The 27,307-nt window shown below is 37.5% G+C and overlaps 1 protein-coding gene across 9 annotated transcripts in view; it reads left to right on the top strand.

Moving 5' to 3' along the window:
* CELF2 (CUGBP Elav-like family member 2) overlaps positions 1–27,307 on the top strand; it is a 392,630-nt gene that overhangs the window by 14,896 nt on the left and 350,427 nt on the right. For 6 of the 9 annotated variants that reach the window (XM_036759896.1, XM_036759903.1, XM_036759901.1 and 3 more), the window contains exon 2: positions 25,141–25,191. The exons of the other annotated variants lie outside the window; for them this stretch is intronic. In XM_036759896.1, the coding sequence (XP_036615791.1) occupies positions 25,141–25,191 (51 nt within the window). The remainder of the gene's footprint in view (positions 1–25,140; positions 25,192–27,307) is intronic. 9 annotated transcript variants of the gene reach the window in all.

The following is a 27,307-nucleotide window of genomic DNA, read 5'->3' as shown; positions in this document are numbered from 1 at the left end:
CTGCCGCTGCCTCTGCCGCCTCTGCTGTTGCAAAGTCTCGTTTATCTGGAACCTCTCCGGAGGCGAGTGAGGAATTTGCAAGCGGTTGGCATTCTTCTCTGCCCAGAACCGAACGGTAGTTGGTTGGGGGGAGGGGGAAAAGAGGGGGTCTCCTCCACCCCCAGTCCCCCCCAGCCCCCCAAATATCCATAGATTAGCTGCTTCTCTGGTTTTCTGGCCGGAGGCTGGCTCGTTGAACGCGGTGAGGAGGCAGAATGCTTTTCTCCCCCTATTCTGTCGCGGTGCCATGTGAAAATGCGGGCAAGCCCAGAGCAGATGAGCACACTTTCCCTCAGGTCCAGTGACATTCCAATGTAGATGGAGGCGCACGCGCGCCGGCGTGCATGCAGGCATGCATGCCTGCATGCGTGTGTATATGTGTGTGTGCGTGTGTGAGTAATAATTTGGTGTGGATAGGTCTTTTTGCTAGCTTCTTCCAAGAACATAATTAAAGATTCCGCAAATTACACGCCCTCCCCATCTGACTTGAAATTCGTAAAGATTCCCTTCCTTTCTAATGGGGGGGGGGGGGAAGAGGTTGTGGAGATGGGGAGGGGGGAGGGCGGAGAGAAGTGGAAGAAGGGATAATTATAAAGTATTAAAATAGCCAGGTGTACTGTAGCGCGGAAATTAGAGGTAATTTTTTTTTACGTAATCTTGATGGTTTGTCTGATAATGCACTGTGTAATTTAATAATTAATGTGATTCGGGTTGTCTTAAAATGTAGTCAAACCGAGCTAGATAGCACTTATTGGAAGAGGTACGAGTGTTGGAATTCGTGAAGGGAAGTATATCTAATTTTATAGCTGCCTTCATTGATCTGGATATGAAAGTTTCTGCATCAACTCAGACGCTCTTGGGTCAGGAGAATTTTACAGGTACTCCCAAGTATCTTGAAGGAGGGAGGGAAGGAAGGAAAGGAGGAAGGAAGGAAAGAAATGTTCGATTTCTAAAAGGAATGATATGGAAGGTGAGTGCAGTTTTTTGGACAGAAAGATTATAGATTTCATCTAAAACTCGATAAGAAATTATGATTGTTTTTATTTAAATTACTCCTTAGCAAGAGGTATGATAATGACTATAAATCATGATAATGCCATTGGGGGGAAAAGTACTATATGTTAAGAGTGCATATGTAAATAATATTATTCATGTCCTACTTGCTGGAAGGTTTACCATCCATAATTCTTTTTGAAGCTTTTCACATACTCTTGCCTGTGTCCAGACCATTCAGGGCTTTATGATTCATTTCCCTGGCAACTAACTTTCCCCCAAGGTGCTAGATTCTTTTTCTAGTATGTTAAGTGTTATGAGTTGAGAGCCTTAGTGGTAGCCAATTGTTCCAGCAGCTGAGATTAAAAGGGGGGGTTGGGGAGTAGAGGAGGAGAGAGGTTGATAGTAGAATGTGCTAAAAAGTGAATGACCAAGCACAGTTTCTGTGATACTTGCCCTCCTCATTAAGAGTGTCACGCTGTTTGTAAACACGATCAGGATCATTGTTTCAGCTGAGATAATTTAGATAAATTAAAATACTGAATTTCCTTTTGGCAGTTTTCTTTGAGAAATTAATCTCGACTAGTCCAAATCCCAAGGTTGCTTTCTTTAAAAGGTCTCCATCCAGTTTTATATATACATTCTCTTCCCCTTTCATTCTCTTATCTACATATCTATAGATAGTTATAACCTCTGTTAGTTGTTTGTGAAGTGTTGTTAGGGTTTCTCACCAGGACTCCAGAGATCTGGCTGAATCAAAGCAGTATCTTATCGACACCATCATAGTTTGATTATACTTGCTACCTAGGTGACCATAATATACCTAGTTAATGAAACCTCTCCCAACTTAAGCCAGGCAGCATTAATAGCATCCGAAAGATGTTCCCTTTGTCATGTCAGATTATGAAAATTCAACTTGTACTTTTCCTCTGGTAGATGAATGGTGGTGTAGTGCTCTAACTGTTCCCTCTGAATAGAGTCTTTGTATCATAGCCTTGGAGACCATTATTCAAATTCTAGAACGATTCCCTTTCCACTGTATGCCCAAATATTACTTATGTCCAGATGATCTCTTTTGGAACCAGGACCAAATTGTTTTCTCTGTCAGTGATCACATATTGGAGAGAGAGAAAGAGAGGGAGAGAGAGAGAGAGAGAGACAGAGAGAGAGAGAGAAAGAAAGTTGTGAAAAGAATAGTTTGGACATTTGTTGGCAGAACAGTGGCTTTATTTTTTTCTATTTCTGAAAATACTTATAATCTGCCCAACTAAAAAAAATGGTAAATTATGTAAATTCTCTATATGGTCCAGAGAAGTCACATTTTCCAATAGAGCTTGTAATTTAGCTCATATTAGCTACCAAGTTGGAAGAAAGGGAGGGGTCAGAAAGAGGAAATGTTTGGAATCTGTCTACCAGTAAATTTTACTGCCATGTTCACAATAGCTGGGAAGATTTATTATTTCGGGGAATGGTCTGTTTGTCATGTACAGTATATTGCCTTTCAGACTAAATTGCAGTCTGCTAGAGAGAGGCCTGTTCCTAAAAGCAACTTGAGGAGGCTTTTCTGGTGTTGAATTTCGAAAGTAGTAGAATATATTTTCAATGGCATTTTCCCATAAGAATGTTATTAGATACTTTGTAGAATAAAATATGTTTGAGTCCTCCAGGCAGATGAACAAATAGGTTTTAAGATGAATGATCACTCATGATGGCCCATTGATTGTCCAGTGTTTAAAGGGTCATGTGAGACTCTGTAATGGTATAAAATTGCTGTTCCATAAGCTTAAATGTTCGAGTTAATAGTAATATTACTCTCAATAGTAAAACTTTTAATATCTTTACACAATATTTCTGAAAATTGGAGGTTGTCACAATACTTTTTTGAAAATGAATAATATAGACACTGAATTTTATTTCATTTTAAATTTAAATTGATATTCCATTTTAAGCCCCTGAGTCCTGGAATTACTTTTGTTTCAGGGTGTTAAGGTGTTTGATAAGCTTTCTTTTGTGTTTTATGTTCGGGGGTTGTTTGGGGTTTTTTTTGTTTTGTTTTGTTTTTGTTTTTTTGCTGCTTGCATGTGTGTGTGTGTGTGTGTGTTAATGGATACAAATTAGCTTCACTTTCTTCGTGACTGCAATGTCTAGGTAACCAGGAGATTGTCTTAAATTGTAGAAGGTCTCAGGAGAAAACTGATCTCTTTGGAGGTATTGAAGACCTAAAATGACTAGTTGTTGAGATTTGGGATTACAGAATGCTAAAAGACCCAGATAAAGCTGCCAAATCAATTAAAACCAACATTTAATTTTCTACCTCTTGTATAAGTAACTGGACTAAAATGTGAAATTTGTGATTATCATAAATTTACTGACTTGAATTCAATATTTGTTGTTTTTTTTTTAAAAAGGAACTTTTTTTCTTTGAAGTGTAAATAAGAAAAGGTTTTATATTGGGGCACAATTAAACTAGTGTATCCTAATGACATTTTTGTTTGCTCATTTTTAGAATAGCATAGCACTAGGAGCTAGGTTTACTTTTGCTTTCATCTGCCCCACCCCCTCAAGTCTGTTAACAAAAGAAACAGAAATTGATTAAAAACAGTAAAAACCTGGGAGTTGGGGTGGGGGCTTCATTTGAGTTGTTTTGGGACCAGAACCAAGGGCTAAAGACATATTTGCCTGAAAATCAAACTACTGATTGTAGCCTGAATCCTTATCTCAACTAAGCTTTATTGGGGCAGTAATGTAGGTTCTTTTAAATAGGATCAGTGAAATTAGTCCTTCAGTTTTTGGCAGGCATGAACTTCAGTCAGCTTGATGTTTTTAGTGCCTGTGAATAAAGTTATCTTCAGGCACAAGACACTGATGTTGTCAGAAAACTAAAATGTTACCTCATAAGAATGATTGGGTACTACAGAAAATCAGCATATATCATCCACACAAGATTGCAGTCCTTGAATTGTGCTGCTTTTATCTCTAGATTGAGTCAAATTCACGTTTATGTTCCATATGCTAATTAACCAATGAGGAGATATTTTAGTTCAAGCCATATTTTGGTTTACAAGGCAATAGCAGGACAGAGTGTCATAAGTAATGGGCTCCATTATTCATGTGGCATTTAAAATATATTTGAAAAAAATGTAATTACAAATAATAAAATACAGAGAGTGATCAGTTTACAGGCTTGGTTTCTGGTGGGCATTATGAAATAGAATTAGCATGAGATGACTCCAAAATGGGAATTATGCTTATGGTAAGAATTTTTTTTGGTCTGTTGGGGGAATTAAAAAACACATTTTCAGGTGGGATTTCTTGGTTAACAGTGCATATCTCAGAATCAGCTGTTTTCTGTAACAAGACCTTCATCCCATGGTGACATTTTGGAATACTAATGTTATCTTTGATCTGGTTCGTGGTATTATTTTAATTGTTAAATCTTCCTATTTAATTGTAGTTTGCTCGATTTGAGATTACTTGGACATCCGTTGATGAGATGCAGAGAGAGGGAGAAAAAAGAATCTTGAAAGACAAGATAAAAAGGAGAAAGGATCTTCAGATTTAAACCCAGTAATTAAGATTTCATGGTGCCATTGAGCATTCCCCATCCCCTCCCCAAATGACTTTTCTGGCAGCCATGATAACAATATATGTATGTGTATTTGGCCTCTGATGAAAGATTCTGCAAAACCCCTTGCAGTTTTAGATAAATCTTTAAACTTTGCATTTGCATTCACTCAAAGCTTTTCTTACAAACCACACACACTAACTTCTCCTTTTAAAATATTGTATTTCATTATCCAGAATATTCTGATTCACTTTCAAGGTAATTGTGCTTGTTGAAGAGTTCATTTAGGCCCAGGAGACTGAATTTCATAATGAATCCCTAAAGTTACATTAGAATACCCACATACAAACACGACTCATAAAGAATTATGTAAAAGCAGTTCTGCACTGAAAAACTCATGCAATGTAAGAAATACATTTTGACAGCAAGTGACCCTTAAGAAGCTAAACTAATAAGCCAAAGAGCTGCTGTTACTTATGCTGAAGCTCTGTACTCTTTAAATCCAATGAATAATTCTAATACTTTTCCATCTTTGCGGGAAGACTGCATTTTGATATTTCATTTGCAGGTCATTTCATCACAGAGATATCACCTGATGTGATGTGATGTTCTGTTTGCTTGATGATGCCATTGATGGAAGGACTTGTGATCCTGCTAAGACTTCCCAATTCATTAGCAAGCACAGCAATTGAGTTTACCTTCCCTCCCAAGGAGGCACTGGGGTGACAGGATGGAGCTTGCATCAGTGGTGTGTGCTATTTGTGTAGTAGGGCAGAAAATGTATTTTTATTTTCTCTTAAGAAAAGGCCCTTGCTAAAGCTAAGAGAAGTAGAGCTGCAAGCTCCTGGACAAACCTATGTGGGAAACAGAAACTAATTAGAGCGATAAATGTGATGCTCTCAGGTAATTGTGAAATAATTATTCCCCTTTAGCATCATCACTATTTAATTGTTCCATCCAATATTTCTGTGCTCTGAATCCAGAGGTGAAGGGATAGAACTCGTGGTTTCCCCACATGAATTTGTTTTTCATTTACTATTTGCTTCAGACTTTTTCTCTTAAAGGACTTTGTAAGGAAAGGAAAGACACTTTGGAGGCTTTCGAACAGCTTAATTTTCTTCCATCTGTTTTTAAAAGCAAATAAGTTAATTGTAGGAAGTGATTGCTAAGAAGTGTTTCTGTAAAAGTGTTAATTCAGTTATGTGATATAAACATCTTTTTTTATAAGCTCTTAAACGTCTTTAAGATTTACACCCACCATTTTGAAAACAGGCCTTTAAAAATCACAAAAACATATAATATTGAGGCTAGTTGGTTTTACATGACAGTCTTCACATGCACACAATGTGATGTTTGAAAAGCACGTGATGATTAAAACACTGTTAATGAAAATTATCATATGTATATATATGATCTTAAATGATCTATGAAGTTCTGTTTTCTGTTAAATCTTAATTTTAAAAAATGAATGTCTCAAAGATTCTTGAAAATCATATCAGATTATGAATGCTTTAAAAAGATTTATATCAATAACAATTTAAAGGAAATTTTATTTAGGCTATATTTTGTCAAGATCAGTTTATAATTATAATGGTATACGTCTGTGTTAGAATGGTGCGGCCTTGTATCCTAGGCAGGAGGAAGAGAAACAGAAGGCGTGTGTGTGTTATATGTGTGTGTGTGTGTGTGTGTGTGTGTGTGTGTGTGAGAGTGTGAGAAAGAGATCGAAAGAAATACACCTTGAAGAGGTAACAGTCTCAAGGATCTATCTTCCTCTTAATGGTAGAGAAATAAGAATTACCCTGGTTTTGGTGGTCCATTTACAAATAGTTCATTAACTACAGTGTTGCTTTTAAAATGGGAGATACTCTACAATGTTTGGATTTCATATCTGAGTAATCCAAAAAGTCAAGGAGGCTTATCTGTTTGATGAGACTCTCTGGTTGTGTATGTCACGAGTGTGTACCTCTCTTAGAATAACTACATTGCCTGATGTTTTCAGTCCCTCTCATAGGCCTGAAGAATTCCCACTCTCACAAATGATAGTGATAATAACTCAACTGGACTAGAATTAATTTCAATTCACTTATTAGAAAAGACTAACATATTTAGGCAGCTTAATCTTTTTATGTGTCTCAAGAGTAACTTGTTACAGTTATACACATATATTCAATATATATTATATAGATTCCCTATTATTATTAATTATTATTATTATTGTGCTTTCTCAAAAAAACCACCTCATAATCTTCAGGTCCTGTGTAATGGCTTTACCGAGGGTTCTCAGGATGTATTACACTCCCTTTCCCATAAACTGTGTTATCATTTCTCCTGTTCGGTCTCTTATGGAACCTGGACCCTATTCTAATGTGGTGGATTAGCTCAATTTTGGAATTTAGATTAGAAATCACACAAAAATACTTGCAATATTTTTTCTACTGCCTATGATCATTGGTCACAAAACAGCATTGTGCCTAATTGGAGTTACAATCCACTTTATGAGGTCAAGTTCATAAATATATTAAATGGAATGTATACTATTGGAAAATACTCTTTGTTTGCCCAAAATTGTATCCACTTATTGGTATTCAGGCATAAATAGTTGTTAAATAGAGACATGACATGACTTCATTGTACTTTTGTACAGACAGACTTGGGGCAGCAAAAAACTGAAGAGTTATGTAACCTAAAAGACAAAATTTAATTTGAAAAACAAAAATGAACCCTGCTGGGATCAGGTGTGTCCAAGAGGTCAAAGATGTGTTTATATTGAGGACTCTTCATGAATTCTTATATTCCCTTAAACATCATTACAATTTGTTATCTGAGAAGCAGCATTTTCACTTCGTCCAGACTTGTGATTTCATTGGTATAAGGAGCTTACAGTAAGGAAACTCTACCAATCAGTCAATATTCTGCAGCTGATGAGAGCTGTATGGGGGAGACTAAAACACTGAATGACTTGCCCAGAGTGATAGAGCCAGTAATTGTCATAAGTGCAACTTAAACCCAGGTCTTCCTAACTCCAAAGTTTGTTTTGTTTTGTTTTGTTTTATCTACAATAATATGCTCTGATATAGCTCAAAGAGCACAGGCCTTAGAGTTAGAAGATATAAGTGATGTAAGTTTGAGCCCTGACTCTGCCACTTAGGGTAATAGTATCATAGATCAAGGTCTAAAAGGGACCTCAGAGACCATCCAGTCCAGGTGCATCAAACTCCGACAGAAATGGATCCCGATCCCTGAGTCAGGGACACATGTTGCCTCTGAAAAACGCAAATTAACATTATGTTGTATTTTTATTTATTTTGTTAAAACATTTCCCAATTACATTTTAATCAAGGTAGCATTGCACTCAGGAATTTTCTAAACCTCAAGTTTGATTATTATTAAATAGAATATGTCTATAATTATGATGCTGGACTTCTATGTCAGATTGGTATGGCCTTGCATCCTATCCCCCCACATTTTTACAGATGAGGACACTGAGGTCCAAGGCAGTTTGTGTACTGGATCATATTACGCTGATAATGTGCTTAGTGGAATTTGAACCCAAGTCCTCTGTCTCCTGAACCAGTATTGTTTCCACTTTACCACACTGTGACCCCTAGCAAGACACTTAATGTTGGATTTAGAATTGGAGAACCAGGTTCAAATTCTGACTGTGCTGTTTATTGCTTGTGTGAGCTTAAGCCAACTGTTCAGCTTCTCTGTATCCTACTTTCCTCATCTGTTAAGATGAGAAGATAGGACTAAAACAGGTGTGGCCTTAAGGCTACATGTGGCCCTCTAGGTCCTCAAGTGCAGCCCTTTGACTGGATCCAAACTTCACAGAGCAAATCCCCTTAGTCAGAAGGCCGCACCCAAGAACCTAGAAGGTCACATGTGGCCTCAAGGTAGCAGGTTCCCCACCCCTGGACTAAAATAAAAGATGCCTGAGTTTCCTTTCAGCTCTTCATTTATGATGCTTTCTGAGTCTCCATACAAATTATCCTCACTGGATCATTTTAAAGAAAAAGTGATGTCAGCCTCTTAGAGTTCTGTAAATGTGAATAGTAGTAGTTGAGAAGGAAAGAAACTTAAGGTCCTACATCTTGACCAAAGGTACATAGCAAAATAATAATGGATTTAGGAGTAGATGCCAACTCAATCTACTCATTAGCACACTCCAAAACACTAACTTTTACTAACTTTTTTTTAAAAATGAAAAACAAAGAACTCTGGATGTTCTAAGGAAACGACCAAGACTTAGTGTGATTACCACTTCAACGCTTCTTTAGTGCTTTTTTCCAGCTCTGACTTACCTATTTACACACCTCACACCTTAAGCTTTCTGGGTAGAGTTCTTTACATCCTTTCTATTTTTTTAACCATCAATGAAATTTCTTTAAACCTTGTAGGCTTGAATTAATTGTATCTGGCCATAAATAATGAATGATTTTTTTTAATAAAAATCCCTCAGGGAAGCAGAAGTGTCCACGAGAAAATGTCCTTTTAACTTATGGACATACCTCAACAGGATTCATGCTTATGCTTACTTTTCCAATTCAGTTCTACCCTTCATTCTTACTTTTGGTTGACCCAATGTTGTAGGTGTAGCACCATCAGCCATGAAGTCATAGCTTTCCTTTTCTGCTTTAAAAAAGAGAAAATAAAAGAAAGAATTCTTGGAAATTTTGAATATATACACAAAGGAAATCCAACTCAAGCTAGTGATTGAAGTTTCAGGCTCTGTGGGTTAACATAAGCCAACACCCAAACAACACCCAACACAGATTCATCAACTCAACTATTTCCCTTATGCTCTGACATTTCTGAGAGAACTCTTGAGTTGTAAGGCCAGTGAAGCCAAAGGAAACTGAAAACTGGTATTTCATCTCCTTATGAGATCTTGAGGTAAGACAAAGACAGAGGCAGAAAAGTAATAAAAAAAAAGCAAAGCATTTATTGGAGGACTAATATGAATGTCTTTAGCTTTGCTCACCAGCTGAGCTTTTGACCACTGAAACCATACACCAAATTCCTTATCCCCCCAAAAATGAGGATGCTAAGGAGAATATATGTTCAAGCACTCCAAAACCATGATGAACTGTATAAATGGAAATTCCTTCTTATAAGCCCAGCTCAAACTTGAATCAAATCTAAATAACGGTGCTATTTTTGGAGTAACTCTGTTGTGTCTTTTTTAGATCAATTGGATTCATAACTTCTTAAAAAATTTCTGTTTAGATTTCCCAGACATCTTTCTGGATTTAAAAAGAGGGGGTCCCTTTATTTCCATATTTCAGTTCTTAGAATGGGGGTTAGCAGAACACAATGGTATCTAAATATCAGAATTCTTTCTTTGCTGTTGGGTCTGTCTCTAACCACTGTATGTTTCTAAGTATGCAACTGTATTTTGACTTCCTATTTTATAGAAGGGGTGTTGAGTTTTCTGGTTGAGCATAAGGGTAGCATATTTCAGAGTGATTAACTTCATGGATGTCATTGTCTTGGCCAGCTATATTTGGCTAGGCTGCAGCTGTGTTTGCTTTCTCTAAATTGTCACTGAGAGGCCTCCAACTCCAATTATTCACTTCAACCCATGCTGTTAAAAATCTTTCCTCATGACACCCATTGTCCACCCAATCATCTTTCCTGTTGTCCATGTCTGCAAGTCTACACAAACCCTTTTGACGGTCAGGGTGCTAGTTAATGCCATTATCAGTTCCCCAACTACATCTCTGTAGTACTTTATTAATAAAAGTACTATTCTTATTTCATCTTAATACCGGCTGTCTAAATTTTTCTCTTTTTTGGAAAAAAATCCCTCTCTCATCTCTTATTTTGTTTACTTAGCTCTGTTAAAAATGCATTTTCTCAAAAAAAATATTTTTAAAAATGCATTTTTCTCTTCTCTCTGACACATTCTCCTCTCCCTCTGTCTCTTCTGAGAATTTGGGCGCTTTTTCTTTGTGACCATGCATGGTAGTGGATAAAGAGCTGACTTGAAATCCAAGAAGAACTGGTTTCCAGTCCAGTCTCTGACACATACTGACTGTGTAACCCTGGCCAATTCACTTAAGCTCTCAGAGCTCTAGGCAACTCACTAAGATTCTAAATAGCAGGAGAGGTGCCAGCCTGCATGGGCTGAGGGAGTTTCCTTACCTGGGAGTTTGCTAAATCAGTAAAATTGTGGGTCTAGTCTTTATCCTTCCATACATTGCATTTGATATACATAGGCAAATCATATTCTGTTTTGTGCAACTTAGTTTTAAAGTAAAAAAAAAAACCCTTCCTTTTGAATTCTTGGGATGTTTCAAGTTATACCTGGCCTTTAAGAACTGAATTTGTGTAATTCGTGGGACTCACCATTGACAGACAATACAGTAAAGCTTTTATGTCAACCAGTTGAAATGTTGCACACCAAAGACAAGAGGGCTTACGGGTCTGTACGTGAATCCTAAATGAAGTCTGTTCTTGGGTCATCTTGCGATTTGTTGGATGACAATCATCTGCTTCTCAAAATCCAGTTCCTTCTCCTATAAAATAAAGATAGTAATATATAACAGTAGCTTACGTTTATATAGTGCTTACTATGTTCCGGACACTGCTGAGTTCTTTATAATTATTATCTTATTTAATCCTCATAAGAATCCTTGGAGTTAAGTGCAATTTGCCCCACTCTTCTCCCACTTCTCCACTCCTCCTACTTCTCCCCAAAGGATATCTAAATATCAGAATCATTTCTTTGCTATTGGGTCTGCTTGCAGCTTCATAGCATTTAAAACTGACCCCACAGAAGTCTCCCCATCACATTCTAAGAATCAAATATAGTGGAACTTCATTACAGCATCCCTAGTTAATGTTTTCTGTCTCAGGACATTCATGCTTTAAAGTCTCAGCCAAAGACCCATAAAGCTGTATTACTCCCATATAAACTTTCAGAAAATGCTTGGTCCCCGGGAAAATGTTATGAAGACTTTTTTTTTGTCTGCACAATGATTGAGAAATAAAATGCAGTTCATGTTCCAGCTGTGAACTTGTGATCAGGCCTTCCATTCTGGGAAGGGGTGAGACGAAAGCAATATCCCCATCCAATATCCCCATATGCGCATTCTGAAAAACCCATCTCTATGCCAGCTGAAATAGATTTTGATTTTCTTATGGGAAGAGAATCAGCTGCACAATATGAAGGCTGGTTTTCACATAATGGGAATCCTAACCCTAGTGAAAAAGGAGGGGGAGGAAACAATAGTCCAATCTTTAAACAAACAAACAAAAATTGGTATAAATATGGCAGGTCCTCGCTTAGTAGGGATGTTGTTAGACACTAATATCGAGTTTCCTGAGCCCTAGCACACCTGGAAAACATGCTAAGAAGAATTTAAAGCAGTCAACTTAATTCTTTACTGAATTCTACAAAACTTTATGTATTTATTACATGTTTTAAAAAGTCACCATCTATGAATTAAGACAGACCAAAAGAAAAATAGACTGAGAGTTTTGTGTAGTTTCCTTGATGATTATTTGAATGAATTAATTTAGGATTTGAATAAATCTTCCAAATTGGGATTTTCAGTGCTGAATCAATCATGCGTGGTACCCCTGATAGTATGCTTGAATTGTAGTTGAGTCTTCTTTACCTGTCTTTTGGTTTTGTGAATACAGCCTTTGGGGCAATTAGGTGGTGCAGTGGTTAGAGTGCCAGGCCTGGAGTCAGGAAGACCTAAGTACAAATGTGGCCTCAGACACTTATTATTTGTGTGACCCTGGGAAAGTCACTTAACCCTGTTTGCCTCAGTTTCCTCATCTGTAAAATGATCTGGAGAAGGAAATGGCAAGCCACTGCAGTATCTTTGCCAAGAAAACCCCAAATGAGGTCACAGAGAGTCAGACACAACTGAAATGACCAAACAACAACAATATAGCTTTCATAGCAGGAAGAAATCTTAGCTGCCATGTAGCTTATGAAAACTTACCACATGAAAATTTCTTTCAGATTGCTTTGCCCTCTAAGCTTAAAAATTGGAGGGCTCAATGCAGATGCCTGATGCCCATGAAAGTTTGTAAAATGCCTACCACATACCATGAGAAGGATAAGAGAGTAAGTTAAGCTCACTGGGAAATGAGATAGCATCTCTTGAGTTCCAGAAGAGTCAGTGGATTGGTATCCTTCCCAAGACAAAGCCTCACAGTCCTCTGAGCCTACGTGTTAACTGACCGTCCATCATGAAAGAGCTAGTAGCTTTGGAAGCATGGAGGAAAGTGTTACTGAGTGATTGGAGGGGTAATTGGATTGGAAGGGTAATTGTAAACTACTGTTTGGCAAAGGCTAACATCAATGAAACCTCTAGGGAGTAGGATGTCTTCCAAATAGTAGGGTTAGGGTTTTTTTTTTCCATTACAATGAACAGTTTTACAAATATTCTGAGATGTTTTTTTTCCTGTGACTATATAGACCTATAAGCCAAATGGGCATTGTTTCACTGGGACCAAGATTTCATGCCAAGATATTGCAAATGGTTACAAATACTTGAATAGTTCCATGTCGTCAGTGTCAGCCACCTCCTTCTTCTGTACTCATATATATCTTTTTTTTCCTTGCCTATTCAAGTTGTAACTCATATGACCAGGTCTTATGTCTATGCTCAAGGCAAGAGTTAGTAGAGGGCTGGCAATACCAATACATTGACCTAATGTGATGCCATGCATAGTTGTGGCATGAGCTATGCATGATTTTTTCTTTCATTATCTCAATGTTCTATAAATATATGCTTCTTGTGGATGCTAGTTCTGTGTGAATCCTTTAACTGGTTCTGGGGAAAGTACCTAAAAGACTTGGAGTCCTAGCGTTTGAAGTAGGGAAGTATCTCTTTGTCCCTCAGAACACCATAAATCTATTGAATTCCTAGTTCAGTGGAACAATTGGCAGATGAATGTCTGTTTTGCGAGCGTAAAATGAGGGTTCTCTGCTGTGCTCCAACAGTCTTCACATTTTCATTTTTCTTGCAGGTGAAATGCATTTGCTTATACCTTATTTCCCAGCCAGGTTAATTCTAGGATCTAGAAGGCAAGAGTATCATGAGAGATGTCAGTTGAAAGAGTCACCAAAGCAGTGTCAAGATCTCCTATTGCCTCAGGCTAATTCTGGCTTACTGTTGAGATAGTGTAGCAATTAACTTTGAATGTAAGGTGGATACTCCTTCTTTGCCCAGGATTACAGTATTTTTTATAAGCTGGATTTCTCTTGAAGAACATGTTAGACATCTGGCACCACCCCTCCTATACTTCCAAAAGACAGATGCCCTCTAAATGTTGTGGTTAAACCACATATCTGATTTTCTGTGGTATCCACACAAATATCTGGCCCTCCTAAGTTTTCACTCTGTTTTATACATTTAGATACCTATCTTCCACTCTCTCTAAAAAACCTAATTTTTCTTTTGACCAATCACTGAACTTCCTACCATCAAGACAAACCAAGATCTGCAATGTTTACTGAGTGGTTTTGTCCACAACTTGCAGTTATGGCCCAGTGAGGCATGGGAATCAAACCATTTAGAAATCAGGATCCTTGGGACTTCAGCCTAGCTTTTTTGTCAAATACTTGAGTATTTGATAAACTGGACTTTCAAAGAATCTTAATTTTTTTTTGTTTTGTTCTGCCTTGTAGAGGAACCCAATGCAAGAGGAGGGATAATAGAAAAGTTAGAGAAGAGTTCATGCATGGGTTGGTATAACTTACAAACCATTTCATACTGAATATTAGCTTGTCGAAATGCCTTTACTCTTGGCAGGAGACAAGCTTCGTAACCTAAGAGGATGTGATTTGAGTGGAGTTTTCATGCCCCGTGTGCTTATTGTATTCTTGCTACTGATGCAAACATTATCTATAATTACATTTTCAAGTGACTGAAAATTGCAGGCTTTGTTGAACAAAAATACAGCTGAAGAATGGAATGTATATCCACTACACCCTCATTATAAGGCTTTCAAAAATCAAACTATAAGGCCCAATACCATGGCTCTCAACTGCATGATACCAGCTCCATTCTTTGATGTTTGAACACTTTGTTAAAATGCTGGGTTTCCAAAGATGATCATATAATTGAAGGAAAACATTATTACTCCTTCAGTGGTCGTTTGTGCCATTTCCAATCTAGTTACATTGACACCTATTGTAAATCCTCTATTTTCAGGATATAAAACAAGAAACACTAGTCTCATTTTGATAAGAATGTGGGAAAGCCTAGATAGGGTTGGTCAAGGTTCAGCTCCCAAACTATTGCAGCTTCTATGGACATATTTGAATGTGATTTTCTTTTCCTGGTTTCCCCATTCTGGATGGGACTGACTCAATGACGACTTGGTCCTATGGGGTCAGCACTAGCAGCCAGCAGGAGATGGAGCATGGCCAAGGGGAAAAAAAAACCCAAACCAACCACATTTTGGCTAGCTATAATCTAGACATGAAATGAAATCTTTTATTTCCTCATTTCAATGAGAGCTCTGTTTAGTTTTATTATTGTTATTTGGTTGTCATTGTATTTTTAGGAAGAAACTATACATTGAAATTAGCATTCAGGCTGCTGTTACCCTCGTAACATTGTCCATTATCTCAAAAACCTTTGAAACAGCTTTTAACAAAATTGATGAGATCCTCCCTTTTGGGGGACACAGTGGGAGGTGACATTTATGTGTTTTTATAAAAGTGTATTCTATCAATCAACAAGCATCATTAAACATTTATTTCATTCCAGGGCTACAAAGGGAAAAAAAATAGTCCCTGCCCTCAAGGAGCTTATATTCTTATGGGGAAGACAATATGTGCCCATATAAACAGAATATGCAAAATTTATACAAAATAGATACAAATTAGTTTGGGAAAGGAGTGCACCAGTAGCTTGGGTGATGAGGAAAAGCTTCCTATTGAAGGTGAACTGACTTTTCAAGGGAACTAGGATTACAAGAGATAGAGGTGAGATTTCAGAACTAGGTCATCTTTCAGGTCAATAGAACTAATTTGGGGATCTAAGTAAATCAAAACTCTTTGAGAAGGCTTAATATATTATTGCATTATATTAAGGAAATGTAGAGTCAGTCTAAATGATTTGATCGAAATACCCGTAAGATCCATAACATTCCCAATTCTATATTTTGCCCTCCCCAGATTGAATGAATATCTTTGGAAATGAGAATGCTTTTGTGGTTTAATTATTTTTAACCATTCACAACTCTAAAAATCTGGGGAGTATTTATAGTCAATGTAATTTTCCCCTCCATAAATAGTTTACTGCCCTTTTCAGTCAGGCGTAGAACTAACCAACTCAGCTGTGTGTTGGGTGGGGACCGGCCATTTATAGCAGTGGTATATGGGTCATCAACTGTATTTATTGGTTAAACACAAACAGGGTACAGTAATTGGAATAAGATCCATTTTAGGGTCAGAGTAGGAAATGTGTGTGCTCAAAGTAACATGTGATACAGCACACTAACAAGTCTCTGTGTTGTATTTTGTGTGAGTGGGTTGTCAAGGATTTTAAAATGATTTAATCTGTACAGTGAATACTTTGAGCGGTAGCCAAACCTCAGTAATATAATATTATGTGCAATTGTAAGGTGTAAATGAGGGCAACTCAATTTGTATATTTCACATATTACCTCTGTGGATTACAAATGCTGTCTCCCACACTCCATGGTGCTGTCACAACAGGTTATTTGTTTTTGCTTCTGACTAAAGCATCTGTGCTTTGGGATAGCTTGCATTCTTACGCAGTCAGCAAAACTCACTTTTAAAAAAAGGATAATTATTATAAAATAAAGCCAAAATAAATTAGCTTCTACCAGAGTTGCCTGGGTAGAAACATCAAATGACGGTATAGTTACTGTAGTGGAATCAAATGGGATCTGTTACACAATTTACAATTTGAAGAGGACAGAAATTATACCATATTGATAACAACTGGTTGAAAAGTGAAGCAATGAAATGACTGGAGAATTTTTGGCTTAGATGCCACCAAGTAACTGATTCATTTGATTCCATCCTCTTAATTTGACTGGATGGATGAGTTGCTTTGTCTTCATTTGGGCTATTTATTGCAGACTAAAGATTTCCTGTATTGTACAGAAAATGGCTACCTTGTTCATGTTCCTTTAGTCTAGCGTCTAGACCAGTGGTGTCAAACTCAAATAGAAACTGTGCCACTAATCTGCACATAAGAATCCTGGAGGACTGCATATTGACTTAGTTTTAAAATGTAATATTATTTATATTTTATTGTATTTTTGTTTATTTCGTTAAATTCCCGATTACATTTTAATCTGGTGCAGGCTATACTTAAGATTTGCAGGCTACAAAACACTTCAGGGACCACGTGGTCCAGTGCCCCCCCCCATACCATTTTACAGATGAGGAAACATTCTCAATCTCTCTCTCCCTCCCTCCCCCACCCCTCTCTCTCTCTTTCTTTCTCTCTCTCTCTCCCTCTCCTCTCTCTCGTCTCTCTCTCTCCCTCCCTCCTTCTCTCTTCCTCTCTCCCTCGCCCCTCCATTCCTGGAGCCTTCTGAATAGCCTCCACTTGAATGGCATCTCAAACTCAACATGTCCAAAAAGGGAAAAATTAATTATATTTTCCTTCCCCCAACCCATCCCTCTTCCTAATTTCCCTGTCTCTCTCATGGATACCACTTTCCTTCCAATTAGCAAGTATCACAACTCCAGAATCATCCCTAACTCTTCACTTTCCCTTAGGCCACGTATCCAATCATTTGTCAAGGCTTGTTGACTCAAACTCTACCACACCTTCTAGATCCTTCCCCTTTTCTCTGTTCACAAGGTCAGTCTGGGCCTTCATCACTTCTTAGCTGGAATATTACAGTTGCTTTCTAATTGGTCTCCTTTCCTCCAGTCTCTGGGCTATGCTCTGCAGAGCTGACATATTGATATTCCCAAAGCCCAGGGCTTTCCATATCACTCTCCTGCTCACTCTAATGATTCCCTTGGCCTCTTGGATAAACTACAAACTCCCCTGTTTGGAATTTAAAAACCTTCATAATCTGGGTCCAACCTATCTTTCCAGGCTCCCCTATGTACTCTGTCTCTGCCGGAATAAACAACTTATTGTTTCCTGTGCATAGCAGTCCATCTCTTATCTTCATGTCTTTGCATAAGCTGTCTCCCATGTCTGGAGAGTACTCTTACTTAACATCTGCCTTTAAGAATCTCTCTCTCCCCTTAAAGTTTAGCTTGTGTGAGTCTTTTCATGATGCTCCCATCCCCCTCCCAATAGCTAGTATCTCTAAAACTACTCTGTGATATATTTGCTTTTTATTTACCTACATATGCACATATGTGAGTTTGTTTTCAAATAGGGCTTAAGTTCCTGGAGGGCAGGTGTTGTTTTATTTTTGTCTTTCAATTCCCCGCACACCAGCACAGTGTTCAGTAGGTAGGAGACATGAATAAATAGGGATTCAACAAGAACGCATTCCATATGCCTCAATGCATCCATATTTCAGTCATATCAATTAAGTTACTGGCATTACATTGCTGCACTACCGTACATTTTCATATCCCCCAGTCTGGTTTTTATTTTATTTCATTTGCACGTGTACATCTTAACCTAGTTTACCATGTAGAAAAGTAGAATATTTGGCGTGGTGAAAATGGGTGGATATTATTTTTTCCTCTTACCTTTCTTTACCTTTATCGGTATAGGGTGATAACAGTAATAACAACTAACATTTACATAGCACTGTTTGACAGGTATTGTTGACTTTCTTATGAAATGGAAAGAAAATAGCTTTGGTTAAAGTTGTAGTGATACATTCAACTGTATTATACAAAAGGCTGTTTATAAGAGTTGGGGGCATCCTGCGGTGGTGGTTCTCCGTCTTAGGTCAGGTTCTTCTAGAGCAGGTGAGATTATTTTAATTTATTAAAATTCTAGAACTGAGGGGATCGACTCAGTTTATCTAAGTCTATCCCTCCTACTTTTTGAGCTTCAACTAAAGCAGCCAGTTAACTTATGACAGAGAAATTAGGCAAATCCCAAAGGGAGAGAAAATGGCCACAGATAATTAACAATTAAAATTATTGATACTCTACTTCAGACATGCCTATCAGACAGAAGATGGTTTATTAGTATGACATTGCCGAATGAGGGCAGGACTGGGGATAGATTTTAAGTGGCTAAATATATTTGCATATCATTTTGTGGTTTTTTTTTCTTGCTTAGGTATAAAATTGATAGCTGTTCCAGGGAAATGGCTGTTTATCTGCCTCTTAAAACTTGATGAAAGAATATCCCATAGCGTCTCAGTGATACCATCTTTTCATCTATGAACCTAATAGATGGACAAATCTTCCTACTTTCTAACTTAAATCCCCTCTACTGTAGGCCCTTTTTTTGACAGCTTCTGTTTCTAAAATCTTAAGTGTTTTGCATCTGGAATCAAGGTTGGAGGATCATGAGATCAAATTACACTAGTAGGGAAGTTTTCACTCAAGTTCTATGTATCGCTACTCCTGAAACTTCTTTGTTTTCTTTTGTTAACCCCAGATATGGAAGCTCAAGTAGTTCTGATAACTTTTCCATTATTATTACTATGGAAAAGAATCTGCTACTGTGGGTTAACGATTGCAGAGGCTTTTATCGAACAATAATAAAAAGGTCTAGACAAAAAATAAAGGAAGATTTCTTCCAGAGTTTCTGAACTTGGATCTTAGGTGCACACTACTCTGTAATATTAATCTCCATCTCTCTCCGTCTCTCTGTCTCTCTCTCCCTCCCCCTCTACCTCTCTCTCTCTCTTTCTCTCTTTCTGTCTCTCTTTCTTTCTCTGTCTCTGTCTCTCTTCCCCCCCACACACACACAGCACTAGGATTCCAGAGCCTTCATGAGATAACATACATTTTCTCATGATTTCCTGATTTTTACATTTTTGCCCAGCTGTTTGTTATTCAGTTCAGCCATCAGCATCTGAGTCTCAATGGACCATGTAATATGCAGCTGTAGCCAGATGTAATGCTTCCTAGTCCTAAATGTTTGTGTTAGGAACTAAGAGTGGCAGGATAAGGACTACTGATAACAGTGTTACTGGCATTAATTTAGACTCTGGAGCTATACAAATTCAGTTTGGCAATTTTATTTCATAAACCACAAGCCTAGTGATTTTTTGCCGTCTCCATCCTTGTTGGGTGATGTTTACATTGTATTTATCAAGTACATCAGCACTGGTAGGAAACGTACTTATGCAGTTAATTCAAATAACAGGAAGCTGTCCAATTTTTGCATGAAATTCTTTGGAAGCAGTGTTGTATTCAAGTTAAGAAAACCTGGATCTAAACAAAACCTCTTTTTAGCTTAAATTAATTTTGTGAAAGTCTTCTCAGAAAATAATTTTATAGTAAAAAGAGAATTTGAAGATCATGTCACTTCAGTCTTGCAGTCAAATTTTCTTGTTTTCATTTATCTTTCAATTTCTTTCCCTTTTGTATTTACATGGTGCATCTTTGTTTAGTGACTATAGCTTCTACTACATTTAATTACTTCCCTTCTAGGCTTGAAATGCCGGCTGACTTCTATTAATTGTTAAGTACTTTCCTATGCCATTTACACAGCAAAAGTGCAGTTACTAATTGAAAATTCCTCTGTTGTATGCCAAGTGACAGCATCAAACTAAATGTTAGACTTAGATGCTAATTTTTCTTTCTTAAAATAGGGTTTTTTTCCTGTAAAAAAGAAAATGATACTTTAAATTTTGCATATTAACTAAAACAATATGATTGGGGTGGGGGTGAGAGGTCCTTTTTAGATCCTCTGATTTTGTAATTAGTTCCATCCTTGAATTGATGTGAAGCTTGAGACCCCTTTGAATATGCTTGGAACTAGCACCATGTTGCCACTAGAGGGTGTCTTACTCTCCTGCAGCCTTTGATAGAGTCTTGAAATGGCAGCTGGTGATGACTCTAGCTGCTGAATATCCTTGGAGAAGGTCATGTCATCAAGCTGATTTCAGCCATTATAAATTCTTATTGCATAAACTCAGCTGTCTCTTTATTATTGCTTGGCACTTCTACTGTTCTTCACTTACTGATTCGCTATCTTCTTCCCCACAATGACTTATAAGCTCCTTGAGGGCAGGTATGGTTTTGCTTTTGTCTTTATATTCCCCGCATCTAGTACAGTGCATGGTATATAGTGGTTCATAAATGCTTGTCTAACTGAATTGTTCTAAAACTTCTCTTCAAGTCCCTTACTGCCTTTCACCTCATTGAACAATGGTCCCATCTCCCTTTCATAATCAAACTCTACCCTTTTACTTCTGAGCCCCCCTTACAATCTGTCTTCGCTTTTTCCTTCCTCTACTGAAACTGTTTACTTAAAGGTCACCAGTGACCACCTGCTTGACAAATCTAATGACTTTTTCTAAATCTTAATCTTCCTTGACCTCTATGCAACATTTAACAGTGTTGCATGTCAACTTGATATTTTATCCCACTTTGTTTCCTACTGCACCAGACTTTCCTCACCTTCCTTCCACCTAGAAATATGGCATGGTGTGATGGATAGAGTTCTGGATTTAGACAAGACAACCTGGGTTTAAAACCTGCTTTTAGACACTAACTAGCTGTGTGGTCCTAAGCAAGTCACTTGGTTTCATATACAACACAAATGCATAAACAACATCTCTATTTGGATGCCCTTCCAATCATCAAAATCAAACTATCTAGAACTGGTTCTATTCCCCCCACCCCCAACCTGTTCTTTCTTCTGACTTTTCTATTTCTGACAGTGCTGTCTTGTCCACCTTGGCATCACCTTCAACAATTCCCTCTCCCTCAAATCCCACATTCAGTTGGTTGTCAAGATGTATTAAGGCACTTAACCATCACTCTCATCTCTACACTCTCTTGCCACACTAGTATAGGCTTCCCACTACTGTTCCCTTGGTCTATTGCAATGACTTCCTAGTTGGTCTTCTCTTTTTTATTCTCTTCCTACCTCAATAGCTTTATTCCTGCCATAACTTCCTGCCATAACTACTTATTTTATATTATTTCTCTGCACAAAACTCTTGACTGGCTCCCTATTATCTTCTGAATAAAATTCAAATTCCTTAACCTGGCAATAAAAGTTCTCCGCTATCTTACACCATCCTAATACTCCTGTATTAAACTCTTCTCTTCCACGTAATTTATGCCCCAACCAAACTGAAATAGTCACCAACCCTCCCACCCGTTTAATTCTTTCCTGCTTCTGGGCCTTTCTTCTATATTGCTCCAAAGAGACTGGAATGTCCTCCCCAAGCTTTCTCTGTGTTACAATCTTTCAAAACCAGCTCAGAAGCCATGTCTTTGGTGAAGCCTATCCCTATCCTTCCCATCCCTTTCCCCCGGTTAAGAATGATCTTCTCCTCTGGGACCTTACTTAACAATTGGCACCTCACTGCATCAAATATTTAATATGTGTTAAAAGTATACAAAGCCCTTCACTGAATGCCTCATCATCATGAAGGTGTGATCCTGAGTTCTTGCTATGCCATAAAATCAAGAACTGTCCCAGAAACAGGCTATGTCAGCTTTCCAAAGATCAGCCTAGAAATTCATCCGTAGGCCAGAAGGGGATGAATTCTTTGGCCATAGCCACCTATAAAACACATAAGGAAATGAAAAATAGTTCTCAGGTCTATACAGAATTCTTTCCTTCTTCAGTAGTCTCAGAAAAGGGGGAGGGATGCTAAGGATTATTGATTTTTTAGGCAGTCTATGTATTTAAACTTAGTTATTGGTACCCTAAATGTGAGATACTTGTTCAGTGACCAGTGGGTAATCATGATAAGTATTTGCAAAAAGTCCACCATGAAAATAATCACAATTTATGTAACGACATCTATTACATTCAATGAAAAGGTAGGGAAATTCCTTGAAGAACTCAGTAAGACCTTCTCTTCTCCATTCTCCATTAAATTATCATATACTTTGGTCGCTGGTGACAAGAAATGCATTGGAAAAATAGGGATCAGGGGAGGGAGAGACACAGAGAGAGACAGACAAGAGATAGAGAGGATTTATAAACTTTTATTTTTTTTCTATTAAAATCTATTTCTCTCTGTCTTACCTTCCCCCCGCCCCACACACACACCAAGTCGGGGGTATAGGGGGAGAAACATTTTAACATGCACACAGTTAAGGAAAACAAATTCCTTCATTCTCTGTGTCTAAAAATAAATGTCTCATTTTGCACCCTAAATCTATCATCTTTCTGTTAAGAGATAGTGAATGTGCTTTGTTTTTGGTCCTTTGGAATCATGGTTGATCATTACCTTCATTAAAGTCCCTAAGGCTTTCAGAGTTGTTTATCTTTACAATATTGATCAAAACTAGTATAAAGTTAGAAGACATAATAAAAATGAGGAAATTTTATAGCATAGCATGAAACAACTCTATCCTTTCCTATTTAAACAAGTCATTGCTGAAGAAAGATGTAATATGGATAGAAGAAGGGGTATAGATATGTTACGTTTGATACATAAAGTTTTACCAGTGTAAATTAATTGGCATAACAAAGAAGGAGACCAAAAGAACTACAAAAATACCCCAAACACCTTAATTGGCAAACATTTAGATTATGCTTTTATTAACTTAAAACATTAGTTTATCTAATGTCAAGAATTTTCTTCAAAAAATAACCAAGTGTTGGGGAATTCCTTAATCCAGAGGTGCCAAGATCCTCCCTGGAAGTAATTCCTTCCATCTTGGTCCCTTTGATTGGAGGTCAATAAATTTAGAGGCAAAGTTAGAAGATAAAAAGTTTAATCCACATCACCTAATGGGCAATTGCCCAGATGAATAACAACTAATATACATATGTAGGGTTTTACGCAGCCTCAGGCAGACATTACTGGAGGCAAAAGGAGTTGATCTGGTGAGGTTGTCCAGCTACTTCCTTTTTTTTTTTTTTTTTGGGAGGTTGAGTACTAAGGAACAGGATGTCAGGTGATTTTGGAAGGAATGTCATAACCTTGGCTTCCTAGGAGTTGCAACAATCAAGTTTGTTCCAGTGAAGATTTTATTTCTATAGTTAATCCCATCAGAATATCTAGTTGGGTAAAAAGATCTCTTATATAGTGGAGTCTTCCTTTAAGATAGAAGCAGTGGACTCATGAATAAAAGGGACTGTTGTATAAAATGCAGTCTGAGAGCCTATAGCTATTTACACAATCAGGTAGCTCCATTTCTTTGGTCTGTAAGGTCATTTTCTCCCAGGGGAAAACTTTCTTTCCCCTACTCCAAAACAAACAAACAAACAATAAAAACAAACAGACCCAAAACTTCATAGCACACAAGGTTTGCCTCCACAAATATTTCATTATGTGATGTGGACAAATCTATAAAGTCAAAGGTAAAATTCTTGTGGTTTCAATTGGAATCCCCACGTCTTTACTGATAATTTTATTTCCTTTTCCACCTTAACATGCTGAGTTTACTTCTCTTTTGTGTGATGACGATGATGATGATGATGATGATGATGACGATGATGATGGATCCTTGTTACATAGCTGTATTACTATTTACACTTTAGTATTTGTCTGTCTCTTAAAGAATTTGGAAGATCACTAAGCAAGAGGCTTCAAGTTGTTAATTTGTGGAATCAATGGATTGATATGATAGAGGTTAAATGAAGTATGTGTGGAATGGAGGAGAGGTCATGGGGGCTTGCCAATAAAATGTTTGGATTTCAGAACCATTGTTTTCATAGAGCTCAATTCAAGGTATCCATTCCTTGTTATTGCTATACCTCCCCCACTTGGATTGATGTGTAGAACAGCCAAGTTTGAATAGCAAGTGGAGGATGTCCTTTTTATCAGTCTGTTGACTAGATCCATCTCTAAGATGCTTTGTCCGTAGGAGGACCAAGCCCCACTAGCAAACAGGTGAACAGTTCAGTGCTCCAGAAACATACCTTTCATTGGCATATGGAAATATTTGTTTCCCTTTCTTCCCCAATATACTCTTTTATATTTCATTTGGTTTAGTGGTGCTTTTTAAATAGTCCTTACTCCCAAGAGAAAACTATATCCATCCTTAGAAGAAATTTGTCAAAAATGGCTAGATCATATTATTCCCTGAGCTGTATGAGACTACAGAATTGTGGTGGTGGTACCTATATGTCGTCTGGGGAGTTGAATGATAGTTCATACTACAGAATTTTCTCTTTTATTGTTAATTATTACTTATTATTGTTATTATTAATGCTTATTAAATCATTGATCCAGGAAGATTATCAGCTCATAGAAACTATAATGCTTCAGTTAGTCTCCCTTTTCCTAGTCACTCCCTGATCCATTCAAACCGTTCACAGAGCTGCCATCATAATCGTAACTAAGACAAAAGCCTGATATCTCTCCCCTGCTCAAAAATCTTCAGAGGCTCCCTATTGCCTCTACTACAAAATATATAATCTGTGTTTAACTTTTAAGCTCCCCCCCCCACAAGTTTCATTACAAATTTACTTCCAGCTCATTTCTCATTGCATCTTTCATTCATTTTGTTTCAGCCGAACTAGCTCCTTCCTCTGTTCATTTGCACAAGGAACCCCCCATTCCAGGTACGCACTCCTACCTCATTTCTGTCTTTAAAAATTCCTTATTTTCTTTCAAGTTTGTCACTTGTTCCTATACGGGCATAGTTTTTCCTTATACCTCCCAGCTATTACCATTTTCTCCCACCTCAAATTTTCCTTGGGCATCTGTCTGATCTCTCTTTTTTTTTCTTGACTTCCATGCCTTCTATTGTATTATGCTGATTTTCTTGCCAGTAGAATGTAAGCTCTATGAAGGCAGGGAGAGACTGTTTTGTTTTTGTCTTTAGATCATTTGCTCCCAGTTCCATATCTTATATAGAGTAGAGAACTTGGTTTCTTTAAATAGTAATGATAAATTCTATTACCAAGTGATTATACTGCTACAAAATTATATTAAAAGAATATCTACTACAGCATTTAGATGATAGAGGGCTTATATGGATCATTTCTTACTCTGTAAAAATATATACACATTTTTTGCACTGAACTAGAAAGGTCTCTCTTATGACCAGGAGAATAATTCAGCGTAAGAATTATATGTAGCATGACATAACTGGGATGACGTGTAGCCTTTTAATTAAGAATCTTCCTTCATATATAACAAGGTAACATTTTTGGGACATCCTTGGTATTTATAGTATGGTATGTATATGACACCTGGTATTTCCCCATAGCATATGTGCTATGGTATTGAAAAGATGGTCATTCTTTTAAAAGCGTATTTCTATTGGGTTCAGTCTCTTCTTTGGGAATACAAATTAAGTTTTGGTATGGCTTAGTTGTGAAAATGGAAGGCTTTTTAAAGTAGAGCAGGATGGGAATGGGGAGGTAGTAAGGAAAAGAGAGCATTCCCCTTGATGAGGTGAAAGACAGCATTCTAGTTTTGCTTTTGCCATCATAACTCATCTTGGTATCTCCTGAAAGGGATTCTCTGCCTCCTGATATAAGCTTAGGAACTTCAGTGCAGAGCTTGAGGACAGAAAGTTAAACAGCTTCCATAACATAGATCAAAGGGGTCATGAAATGAGAATTAATTGAATGCTAAAACTAGGATTCTGATTTTAAATAGGATTTCATTACCCACACCACTACATGCAGTAGTTTTTCTTTTGAAGTGGACAGGACTGCTATTCTCAGGCTATCTGACCACATAGATACATTTTATTTCAACTTACAGTTCTAAACGAGGGGGCTGTTACAGTAAAGACTTTTTTTTCTGGTTGTTGAGTTATCTTTCAGGCATGTCCTAATCTTTGTGACCCCATGTGGGGTTTTCTTGACAAAGATACTGGAGGAGTTGACCCTTTCCTTCTCCGGCTCATTTTACAGATGAAGAAACTGAGGCAAACAGAGTTAAGTAACTTGCCAAAGGGTTACACTGCTAATAAGTATCTGAGGCTGGATGTGAATTCAGGTCTTCCTGACTCCAGGCCTAGTACTCTATCCCTGTGCCATCAAATGTACCACTACCCCCTTTTTAAGTTGGGGATCCACTTTAAAAACAACAACAACAACACACTTCTTATTTAGAACCAATAATTGAAAACTATTTTGAATACATCCATACTTATTCTAAATTTGAAATATTGTACTTACTTTTAATATAGTAGCTGAAAGAGTTGGACTTAGGGTCAGAAAGACCTGAATTCAAATCCTGCTTCAGATCCTTAATAGCTTTGTGAGCCTAGGCAAGTCACTTAACTTTTCTCGGCCTCAGTTTACCCATTTATAAAATGGGAAAAGCAATAGCACCTACTTCACAGGGTTGTTGTATCAAATGAGGTAATATATGTAACATGCTTTGCAAACCTTAAATTGCTATGCAAATGCTAGCTATTATTGTCATTGTTATAATAAGAGCATAGGTATTAAAGATTTAGAATCAGTATGGTATAGACTAGATTCATGCTCAACTTTGGGTTGGACTAAATGATTTCTCAGATTCCTTCCAACTCTGAGATTCTGTGAAGATATGCCATAAAACTTAGGTGTAGGAGATGCCTGCTGCAATAGGATAAGAAGTCCGGAGGTTTGTGGCTCTATTCCCAGCTCTACAAGTAACTTGCTTTGTGACCTTAGGTAAATCACTTACCTTGTTTCCTTCACCTTTCAAATGAGGGGGCTGGATTAAAGGATCTGT

Source organism: Trichosurus vulpecula, chromosome 5, assembly GCF_011100635.1.
Source record: "Trichosurus vulpecula isolate mTriVul1 chromosome 5, mTriVul1.pri, whole genome shotgun sequence".
Taxonomy (NCBI): domain Eukaryota; kingdom Metazoa; phylum Chordata; class Mammalia; order Diprotodontia; family Phalangeridae; genus Trichosurus; species Trichosurus vulpecula.
The sequence above is the reverse complement of the archived record's forward strand: the minus strand, read 5'-3'. Positions and strand labels throughout refer to the sequence as shown.